Below are 12,297 nucleotides of genomic sequence, written 5' to 3'. Positions count from 1 at the left end.
TTACCAACAGGAACAGTGAAAAAAGAAAAAAATCATCCCAAGTCACAGGAATGGGAGCTGTATTTCTCATTTCCTTGACTAAGATTTAATGAGACTAAGGGGTGTTCTAGCTGTAGTGATGGCTACAGTACTATATCTCAGAGTTCAAAAGCTGTTTGAGGCACAAAGATGGGGGAGAGGGCAAAGGGGGTAGTATTTATCTTTGTCCTTTAAGAAAAGAAATAAGGCACTCATATGGTATTCTGTAGTTTTAGTAGAAAAAGCCAGTTGGTTATGGAACCAGTAAGTTTAATCGAGAAAAACTTTGACTTTTAAACTACTAAAAACCAACCACCCTAAAATACAACAAATCACATACCCACAGTGGGAGTTCAACTGAAATGTGGACAGATGCTCCTCTATAGCATCATGGAAACAGCTCTATCACATATAAATATATGCACACTATATACAAATCTGACCCCAACTTGAAACAGATTGATGCTAACTTTGTCATTTGTATTATACAACTCATTCCAAAACCCAGTTGAGAATGATTATTTATTTTTTAAGCTATAAACACTGCCGGCAAATCAATTTGCCCTTTAGATTAGAAGCTCGGATCACATTTGTATAAATATCCTGTTGCAAAGAGGAAGACTTTATTACCACTGTAACTGGCAGCTAAAAACCAAGGAATGCCTTAACCCTTAAGGAATTGTGTTCAGTAGAACGTACTCCCCAGGCGGTCGCTCTGCAGGGTACACCTATGTCCACACATGTCTTATCATATAGGAGGAATCTTTCGGCACATCAAGTCCTCATATTTCATTCTGGGTGCAAGCGAAACTGTTTAATAAACTTTGACCATTAAGGTACCATATCTTCCTTTGATCACTAACACAGGCCACTGTGTTTTTCATAGATCAGTTGTTTGGACAGTGTGGGAGTGTTTTGAGGTCTGCATTAGTAGGATATTTACACTTGAAAACATACTGATGATCCAAACCAAGGACTAACCATCTTTGATCAACCATAAACTGCCTTCCCTAGTCCTGACCTGACACCTCCCTGGGTGACAGCAAGGAAGTTTCCAGAAAGAAAAAGAAATTAATGAGCTGTTTCCAGGGTCAAACTAATTTCCCCTCTTCCCTTGTGAAGGTCCCACATGGTAATCCACTCCCAAGAGGTATCAGAAGTTCCAGAGGGATTTCCTGCTCCTTCCACAAAATCAGCGCTACGCCTTAGAAGCAAGCCCACGTGCAGGGCTTGGCCGTGTGTTGGTGCCACTGAAGGGAGGGCAGCCGAGGCTGTGCAGCTCCTGCCTGCTTAAACTAAATGCCCCCTCAGATACGGTCAAGGTGGGATGAGCACCTGGAAGCTGACACCACCTGTCTTCCTTAAACTGCTGCTACGACAAATCTCCCTGCTTCCTGCACATACCAAAGGGGGGAAAAAAAAAAAAAAAAAAAAAAAAGAAGAAGAAGAAGAAAAAAAAAAATCACACCCTAGCCTTCAAAAAGTACCGTCGCTTAAACTCTGGGGGGTCAGAAGCTGAAGGGCAGCAGCACCTGGCAGATGTATCGCCCACTTCCTACAGCCCACAGCCTGCTTCAAAACCCAGGGTCATCCCCCTCGGAGCAAACCAGACGTCACCTCAGCCCTGTGCGGCGAAGCCTCCCCTCCACACAAGCCGAAATGCAGACCGCTGACGGCTGGCCACAGGCTTGACCCATCCGGAGAATTTCATTAATCTCTCTGCAGCATCCCACTGACAACTCCAGCAGTTTGTGTTATGACAAAATATAGTCATTAACTGTGGTTTGGTTAGAAAACAAAAGCCTAGTTTCTAGGCACTATTTTTTTTACCTTACGAAAGGGTGGAAGGAATGGGGAGATGAAAATATTACTGACACAAGTGAGTCAGTATTAAAAATGTTTTCTTTTTTAAGAGAGAATGTACTTCAGACCACATTGTCCTCAACGTGCATTTCACTGCCTGGAGCCTCCACAAGTATCATTTTCATATTTCTGATGGCTTTGAGTGAGGAAAGGGTCACATTTCTCCCTGAATGGTTTATGCTGTTTCAGTCAGGATTGATCTCTGATTGTTCGTGCTCTCTCTACATACAGCCCAATCCAGCAGACAGTCTCGGACAGGCCCATACAAACCTTAATTTTAGCCTTGTCTGCAGTGGCAAAAATCAGTTTGATAATTCAGTAACTGGTAGAAATGTTAGCCTCAGGCTTGGTTTTGTTTTTAGCCATCGGGGAACGGCCAGCAGTGCCTTGTGATTCCATGCAGCAGCACGCACATCTGGGCTGGAGTCACACGATCATGCTGTTACTGTCCAGATGAGGGGTTTGTTTTTTTCTTTGCTCAAGTAATACTGAATTAAGCCACTTCATTACACTTAATTGGAGCCAAGGGATACTTCCAGGCTCTGAGCTTTGGTGAAGATTTGTATTTACTGAAGCTTTCTCTTATCTCCTTCCCTCAAACTCATTTCTTTGAGAGGAGCAGGCAAATTTCTTTTTCTTTGTACTTTTCCCCTCAGAGTTGCATTCTGCCTTTCTCTTGCAGACTACTGATTTAAATCCATACATACCAGCTCCCCTGTTAAGAATCATCTGTGCTCAAAAGTATTTTATTAGCTACCAATAATCACCTCACACAACTGTTAACCTCATAAAAGGCAAGATTAAGATGGTGCCTGAACTTTCTCTGGAGACTGTCAATGTTGACTGAACAGGCATCTTCGGTGGCCTTCAGAGACAAATTTTCTTGACCAGAAGGAATTTGTCAGCAGAACAAGATGAAAAAAGGTGCTATATCAACTCCTTCTGTTTCACCTGCTAGGTCACCAGCTAGACTTCAAGATCTGTACAGACTCTTCCTTATGCAATAAAATGTTAAAATGTCACAAAATGTCAGGAAATATCATGCTGTTATTCAAACCATTAGTCCAAAGGAAGTGTGACACAACTTTTTTAGGTTTGTTTTTTTTGGTTTTTTTTGGGTTGGTTTTTTTTTTTTCCTTTTTAAGTCAAAGGCAGCTGTTATTTTCTGGCTCATAAGATGTCTGCTAAAATGCAACAGAAGCCTTACAAATATTTAGCAAGTTCCTTCAAAAAAACACTGCTTTTTTTCTTGTAATTTAGCCTTCTAGTGTTCTGAACAGGGAAAGAAAACACATTCCAAATTAATCCACTGAGACAAAAGGGGGAGAAAAAACCACTTTGGATTTCAACCCCCTAGTAAAAGCGAGTGAACTGATGATCAGACCACGTGAAGAATACAGCCCCTTAAGGTATACCAGAAAAATTTGAGGCATTTTTCCCCTCCATGCAGAGATATTAGTGAACAGCTAAATACAACTTTTAGTATTTGTTTTCAAGAATATTTATAGGCCAAAGCCTACCCAGGTCACCAACGTGGCTGCATGTTTGAATCTGTAGCAGCAGTAGCCTATGGAATCAGAACCTCAACTGAAAGTTACACTGAAGAGTAGTAAGCAGCTTCTAATATCTTATCTGTCTTTTAATGTCTGCATATTTTTAATATATAGAGGGCAATTAATACAGATACACTTTTATGTACAGATACATAGAGAGAATACATGCATATGCATGTATTTATACACAAGCACACATGTTTTCATATGTGCTTTTCTATTTTACATGTACATGAAAGAGTCCTTTAAGCTGAAAGGAAAAAGGGTGGAAAAGGGCACATCCTTTTTACAGCTGCAAGAATCTGTGAGCCACAGCTTGCCCACCTCTGCACAAATGATGTGACAAATCCCGCAGACTCATCCGAAGCACAAGTTTCTTCAGCCAAACATCTCCCTCCTTCCCACCAGTAAAAATAAATAAATAAAGAAGAAAAAGAAACAAAAAGGGAGCCTTCAGGGACTGGATGAGTCAGAGGTTAGTAATGAACTACAGACATTCATCCCTGGGTCAGCGGTTCACGCCTAGCCCATGTCAGGAGGGACAGCAAACTGCTGGCAGTCTGGACCCGGAGGAAGCCACTTTACGATTCCCAGTCCCAACAGCGGGATCCCCTCGGCACAGCTGCCAACAGCGGCAGGAGGAACATGATCGAAGGGAACTGTTAAGACCCGAAATATTCACCAACTCTGGAGAGAGACCACCCTGGTGATCCTCACCAGAGCTGCTGCCTCTGGTCTGTCCTTAGGGAGGTCCCAAGCACCTAGTGATGCACATGCAGATACCAAAGCACCCGGTATCAAAGGACACATGTTGCAGCTTCACAGCACAATCTGATTTTGGCATGGTTTTAGCATGTTATTTGAACCAAAGATACAAGGTACCAGGACCACCGCTGCACACTGCCACTTTCAGAACAAATAGTTCGCACATTTGTTAGGAACAGGGTATGTTGGAGACCATATCCTGTACTTTAATCTCTTTCCTGTATTGCTTTACTTGCTTGCTTAGTTAACTCGAAAAAAATGTTACATACACACAAAAGTTGATGGCTCTCCTACTCCATGCCCTGCTTTGGGGACCATTATGGAGCAGTGTATTGATGGCTTCCATAGACACTTGGCAGAGGTTTTCCTCCAGCTCCAGAAGTGGAATTTCTACTTGTGAAATCTAAAACAGACCAACACTGACCATTTTTTATTCAATGTGGCTCTAAATTAACAATACAGCTAACATCTATGAAATCTGCATGACCGTCCGGACTTCCATCAGCTCTTCACGTGGGCATTGACGAAACACCCTAACCAGCAAGCGGAGTACCCTAGGAGGCACTCCAGCACCCCACAACTCAAAGCAGAAAGGGCACACTCATCTTCTAAAATTAACACCTTCTTCCCCACCACCTGTATACCCAAGTGTTTCTCCTCATTTCCCCAGAGGCCACGCTCCCCACAGAACAACTGCTAGCTATTTGATGTTGCCCTCGGATCAGCAAATCGTCAAAGGCAGATCCTCCCAAACAGTATCAATGGAAAGGCTGGAGAAAGAAGGACTAAAAAGGAAAACACCAGGAAACCTTCACAGAGGAAAGAAATGGAGCTTTTTTAAAACACTGCTGTTTCTGATTTCTTTTGCTCTGCCTGCAGCAGAGGAACAGTTACAGTCCTGACACATTTCAGCAGAAGTAATGAAACACTTTTGTACGACAGCATTACTCTGACATTTAATTGACCATGTATTTCCATCTTTTAGCCTTACGTGATTCCCCCATCTGAAACGTTACCCTTTTTAAATTAATCACTCCATTTACACTTGTTTGGATTTTTGTGTCACAGTTTCTGCCCTGTCTCTCTCTCTCTTTTGACTCCCTCTCTGGCACTGAAAGCCCAGGAGTGATTTTGTACCTGGGGTCAGCATGATGAATTTTCTTTTGCTTTATTTACTTTAATGTAAGTCCAGCTGAGAGTAGGTCAAGTCTGCACTAATTACCAGTATTTTTCAAACAGGCTATGCTTTTTATGCTGGTAGTATTAAGTTGGAAGGGGATATGTATATTTCAGTGCACAAGAGCAATGCCAGCATAACTTTGGTTTTAAAATCTACTGCCTCACATCAGGATGTTTCTCTATTTAAAGACAACACAAAGATCGCAGCAAAGTGACACCCTGGACTACGATACCATGGACTGTCCTTGGCTGAGGTCCATTTTGCACTCTACCATGTCCACTTCCCACAAGGAAAGGATCATGCTTTAACAAAATTCAGTTAATGTGAACAAACCCAATATTTATTTAGCGGTCCTCTCAACATGAATGCATGAGATCAGCTTTCCCCAGGACAGCGGCCAGTGGCACAGAGCGAGCCCCCTCTTGCATACCTGTTCTGATGTTCCTGCAGCACTTGGTAGATGCTGATAAGGAAGGTTTGGTTTTTAAAGCTCCCCACAACGCAATCCTTGTAGATCCGAAACTCAGCGGCTGTGACGGCCTCGCCCTCAGGAATCTGAGACAAATTAAATTTGAACTCCTTGTGGTGCCGCTGGTGAGGCGTGAACTCCTTGTCATACTCAACTGCAGATGGGAAAAGGAAAGAAAAGGAAAAAAGGAACCATGACTAAAATTTAAAAACAAAAGGCTTCCACATGCTGCCACCTGTTCCTTCAAAAAAACCCAAGAACCGTATTTTTTTTTCTCCAAAAATAGCCTTGGAAAGTGCCAGGAAAGCTTATGCAGCTAAAGCCTTTCAAATACAGTACTAAGAAAAGATGAATGTTCCTCTTCTCTAGCCAATACCTTTGAGATTTCTTATTTTTAAAAGAAAAGCCAGCTTTGACAGGTGAAATACAGCCATGCATTTAGCTCCTGAAGCTGTGACCGCCCCCAGCTTTTTACACCTGTGGATCTCCAGTTCTTTATGGCATTTCCTTAAGCCTCACAACGCTCCTCCAACAGAGGAGACAATTAGTTCCATTTTGCTTTAGCACATAAAGGCACAGACAGAACTAAGTGCTGGCACCAGGTCAACCAATTCCCTAGCTGTCCTAAAAACTGCTGTTTTCTAGCTCCAGGGTTTAAGCGTTAGCCATTGGACTGCCTTGTGAGCAGAATAAGGTTAACATGACATTTATTGCAGGGGTTAAAGTTAACCAGAGCTCCCCCTCCATTTTCAGAAGCTTGTTTGAGAGTGAGAGAGCTGAGGAGGAGTGACCCCTTTTGTTTTCTGGTCTTAGCCCTCCTCAAGTATGCTATCAGGTACAGGGTTTAAGACAGATGAAAACCAGAAACCCTCTTTCTTCACACCTCAGGCTTTGCATTTTCTCTGAAGCTCCCTTTGCAAACTCCACTTCTAGACCCTCTCTTGGTTTACTTGATGACATCTTGGTTTAGCCTGACTTTGATTTATTTTTTGTTATTTCTTCTAATTTTCTATTAGAAATTGCTTAAGACATTAATGTATTATATAAAGATACAACATTACATCTTTAAAACCCTGAGGGGAAAAAAAATAAAACCAAAAATCTGTTCCCACCAGTGCAACTGAAGGAGTATATATCAATGACGAGTAAGTCACCATTATATTATCATTAGGGACATGATTACATACAGAGAAGGCAGCGAGGGAAGTACAGATCCCTTTTCACATTTGTCTTTGCCCTCACTTTTTGTTGCCACCTCCCCACCTTAATACATCGAACTGCAAAGCCATCCATGAGCCTACCCTTAGAACATCCCATGAGGCAGGCAGAAATCCCCATTTTACAGCTGGGATACTGAGTCACCAGGAGAGTGACTTGTCCAAGGACAGGCAGCAAAGGCTTGTGGTGGAGCCAGGAACAGCGGCCAACGTGCTTGAGGTTCGTTGCTTTACCCACAGGTTACCTCCCCAGACCGCAGATATGTCTCCTGGCTGCTGGAAACTGCCCACAGAGATTTTCCCCTCTACCTTTCCCGATTCCTTGTTCCTCCTCACCCCCAGTCCCAGTTTTGACTGTGTCCTCTCCCTTTCCTTTGGCAGCTCTTTCATGTGAGCTGCCTCATCTGGCTGTGTCCACGTCCTGGCTCCCTGCAAGACACTTAGTCACATCCTTCTCTTTGAAGCTCGCCTGGAAATCTTTTCACCTCCACATGACTGCTGCTGAGTATTTTGTGGGACACTGCGCTTGAAGATACTGCGTTAAGAGCTGCCATGGGGCAAACAGGCAAACTTGCAAACTGCTGACAGTTGGACACCGCTGCCAATTTTGGCAGTCCCACATGGCATCTGTGTGAGCAGTTTAGACATCAAATGACTGACAAACATGGGTGACTGGACCTATGGCTTCCAGAAATGAGGTGGTGATGCCCAGCATCGCCAGAGACAGCATCAAGGCAAACGATGGTACCGCTCACTTCCAGTGCCACCTAGGGACTGCCTCGCTGGCCATCACTTACAGGTGCTCTGGGCTTCCCTTTGAAGCACCTGCCCCTGGTTTCAATTGGGAACAGCTCTGGCAATACAGGACTGGTTAGTGTCACTTGCATGTACGCCCTCCAAGAGGGGGCCTGAGCTGCCCGGTTACTCTCCATCTCGAGGCGAGCCCTGCAGGATGCACCTCCCAAAATAGAGCAGCCATGTACTTTCAGAAAATTGCAAACACCCAATCAACCAGAAACCTCATTCAGCTGCTTGCAGCAGGACGACGTGCCCAACTTGGCCTTTTTACTTGCTGCTACAAGATGAGAGGATGTAATTAATGGTGAGGGAATGTCTAAATCCACTGGTTTGGAGAGACACGCATATGGAGCAACAATTCTTGATTTAGAACTTGCCAAGTCCTTGTTTGTGGGTGCAATGACCAGCTGAAACCCATGTCCCCTCCTGCGCTATCACAGGGACAAGCTGACCTGCGGGCAAGATGCATGGAGGCGGCTTTCCCCTGGCTCATGGCTGAGGATGATAAAGTAGGATCAGGAAGAGCAAGGGGAAGGACACAACCAGGATGAGCAGCAGAACTCCATCAGGGTGCCAGAAAACTAAAGTTACACCAGAGAGAAATAGCAAAGTGAATATTCGAAGCTTCCTGCCAGCTATGGCCCCACATCAAGATGTGACATGGCCTCCCCAAGCGCACAAGGAAAAGTGCAGGGCTGTCCCACCCGGCACGAGGCTCAAGATGAGCCCAAATATCACTTTTTGTTGTTCCTTTCTGACTTCAAGTCAGCTATAGCAGCTGGACCTCCACTCACCTCCACTACAAAAACCACAGTTTAAAAGCAATATAGCCAGACTCTAGTCCTTTAAATCAGTATTTTCCCATACTTCTAAAAAAATCAAACACAAGTCACAATAGAAATAAAAACCCACCAAAAACATCTACCACAGAGAATCAAAAGTAGCAGCAGGTATGATGCTTGACTCCAAGTACCCTTTCCCAGTTTATAACTTGCCCTATATATTTACAACAGTATTTTCCTGTTTTTAAAAACTTTCTTCCTTTATCCCTGTCCTTGTCTGAATACCCCACACAATCACAGAAGCTGACTAAACTGATTAGAAGGGAAACACTCAGACTGATTTTGTTATCAGGCCTGGCAGAATAAACAACCCGAAACACACAAACAAGGAAATCTTTTTTTAATCCTTCAGATTAAGTAATTCAGCTTTTTCTATTATAAGAAAGGCATGTTCAAACAGATTTACTGTTAAGTTGATGGTGTCCTCCTCAGCTGCATTCAGAAGTGTCCCTACAACATCACAGGATGGAAAAAAGCCTGCATTAAGCTGTATGAAGCAAGTATAAAAGTTTAACGAGTTGGAAAGTTTTTCTGGCTATGTATCTTCCCATGATACAATGGAGGGTGGTTTTTTTTTCTTTGTGGGAGTGGTGAGATATTTAAGTTCTATATACTCATTGTCACCCCATCAAGTTAATAATCAACTGTTTTCATTCTGCAAGACAGCTTAAAAATATAAGATGCCAACAGTTCTTCTCTAGAGGCTTTTTACCCCCAGGAAATTGTTCATTTTTAACAAAGAAGTCAAGTTTAGAACAGTAAAATTTGGAAAGGCAAGATCTGAGCTGCCGGTTCCCAGGATGGCCCAGTCTGCATTGCTATCATGCTACAATGCATCAGATGACCTTGTATTCAGAATGCAGACAGCACACGCCAAAACCCAAGGCAACAGCAAAAAGGAGAAATAATTTCTCAAGCTGCTTTCCAGTTATTATTTTTTCCACATGAATTCGTTCAGGTCAGTCTGAATGTGAAATCCAAAGCTCATTTCCATCTGAAGATGGACACATGCATGTCCCAACTGCACAAAGCTCTTGCAGTGAAAAATCAGGCAGCTCACAGCTGGGGCAGGCTGAAAGCAAGCACCCCTGAGCCGTGTTGGCCTCCCATAACCTCACCCCAGCGCTGGCTAGAACATCAGGACCAAGTCAGTCAAAACCAGGGATCCTAGGGTCATACCACGAACTACAGGCGTATAAAAGTCATCCTCATGGTCAGACTATATTATCCTGAACTCATTTGCTAGATATTACTCATCTGCTAGAGTAGCTCCTTGGAGACTACAAATCCAGGCACATGTGTACCAGGGCAAGATGGGAAAGGAGATGTCAAACAAGGTTTCAGCCCATCACGGGTATACATCCTCTGAGCCAAAGGGACTGTCTGGTCCACCAGGCAGGTCTGCCCACATCCCAGCTAGGGCTTCGGCTGCAGCTTTGCTTGCAACGCGAAGGAGGGTCTGAGCTGTGGACACCAGGAGTACTCGCCCTTGAGTTTTCATTCCAGCTCATTTCTGAGCAGAGCGGCTGAGCACGCACAAACAGTTAACAGAGAAGCCTGCCAGTAGCTCTTTACATTCCCCTTAGCAAATATTTTTATATACTATACAAACACTACACTATTGTTAAGCAGTTAAAAAGGCAAGAATGGCAAAATTAGGGTTACTGTGGTTTTGAATTTTGTGTATTCTAATTCTAACCCAGTGTTGCAATAGCCAATTTCAGCACAAAATGTCCTTGGTTTAAAAATAACACGCTGCTTACAATGCTTACTACTTTAAAAACACTGTGCACACACACACACACACAAATTAATTAAGAAATTAACCCAATGCATCTATTTCGGTAATTATACCATCCTACTGTGTTGACTGTGTTGCACACACCTTGGAGCAAAGAAAATGCAACCCTAATGACAGTCACGGAAATAAACTCTTCCTGTGCATAAATATTTTCAGCATTTCTTTTTGGATCTAAAGTAACTGGTATGCAGAAATAACAGGACAACAGTCTTTCCCGAGGAAACACAATTTTCACTTAGACAGCAGCACCAAGTGTTACGATATTCAGTGGTTTTCTCCAGTTCTCAGATGTTGAGAAAAGTGTTAGGGCGGGTGCTCAGGTGAGAATTGCAATGGTAGCTTAAGAAAGTTTCTAGCTCATACTCTAGGACCTAAAGCAAAAAATACTAACAAGCATACTCATAACCTAGAGCTACAAATATAATTTTTTTTATTAACTGCCTATATAAATAATTGTAATTTCCACAACAACCTGGCTCCTTGGAGGGGGCAGAGAAGGAGTGGGGTCGCAAATGAATGTGATGTGATTCTTTGGGATGGGACATTCTGCATCCACCCGGTCTGCAGCAAGGCTGAAACTTTTGAAAAATCTTTTGCACCTCAAGATCTCCAATGATGACATGGTTTTGCAGGACCACTGCAACCACACTCTAGCAACAGCAACCAGTATTCACAGCCTGCTTAGGCAAAGCTAGTTTTGCACAAGTGTTCATGAAATCAGCATGAGTACAAATATAAGACATTCTTATTAATTTCTTCTCAGCCTTACTACATGACCCCCTCCCTAATAAAACGAGAAAGCCCCTGAAAACTGGAGTTGTTAACAGGAGATTCACCACCATAGCTACATAATAATCGCAGAGGCAGTTTCTCCATTTTACGTCACCAATTTCTGCATTAAGTCAACAGCATTTATCACATCTGGAGCAATGAAGCAGTGGATTAGGCCTCAAATACTTTAAGCATTACCACAGCTCCAACAGTCCCCTCTAATAAAAGGACTATGTACATACATGACTGATCTACTGCTACAACCTCACAGCTGCATCACCAGAATTTCTTCAATAATAGTTGTCAATAGTTTGCATAGGACACAATTTATGTAAGCTTAAAAACCCCAACCCTCAACCTTGGTCACAGTTGCTGTAAAAAGAAGCAAAACACAGTTAAGAATCAAAATATAGGGCAGGATTAATATAGAAGTTAGTAGTGCTTTTATAAGACTAACGGCTGCATGGTGAGGGATGACACAAGGTGAGCTTTCAGGCATGCAAGCCCTTCATACACCCAAGCTGAGGGACGTCCACCTTCAGTGTAAGACTCAGTCTTCATTTGGGTCTTACAATTTGCCTCCTATTTCATAAAAAGTGCTTATTTAGACCACCAGACACAGGGATCTATGTGGATGGGACCTGCAGCACATCCTTTTTACTCTGAAGAGATGCCCAGGATATGTGTGTGGGCTCGTCTTTATTTTCCAAATCTACCAGGTCAATCTAATAAAAGGCACCAAGTCTCCCAAACAGTCCTGCCTCACTGCCTGATGATTGCAACTGTAGAAGCAGTGTTATTATTAAAGCTTAAAGCTTACCTTTATTACTAAAACAAGCAGTATTTCCTAAACACTGTGTAAAAAAGAGCAGAGTACAAAGTACTAGTTCAACATTTTAAAATGGGCAGAACAGAAGACTAAAAGGCTTCAACAGCTACTTTCTACTGTTTAACAAGGAAACAGGAGTTCAGTTGTATTGAGTGGAGCCGCAGATGGAACAGCAGGCCAGCAGCAAAAAC

The 12,297-nt window shown here is 43.0% G+C and overlaps 1 protein-coding gene across 1 annotated transcript in view; it reads right to left on the bottom strand.

Annotated features, from left to right (window-relative positions):
* Nucleotides 1–12,297, bottom strand: part of BMP6 (bone morphogenetic protein 6) — a 99,464-nt gene that overhangs the window by 20,644 nt on the left and 66,523 nt on the right. Inside the window, exon 2 of the mRNA XM_080380732.1 lies at nucleotides 5,810–6,002. Coding sequence (XP_080236858.1) covers nucleotides 5,810–6,002 — 193 coding nt within the window. The remainder of the gene's footprint in view (nucleotides 1–5,809; nucleotides 6,003–12,297) is intronic.

Source organism: Falco punctatus, assembly GCF_963210335.1.
Source record: "Falco punctatus genome assembly, chromosome: 3".
Classification (NCBI taxonomy): Eukaryota; Metazoa; Chordata; class Aves; order Falconiformes; family Falconidae; genus Falco; species Falco punctatus.
Note: the sequence above shows the minus strand (reverse complement) of the source record. Positions and strands in the feature narration are given on the sequence as shown.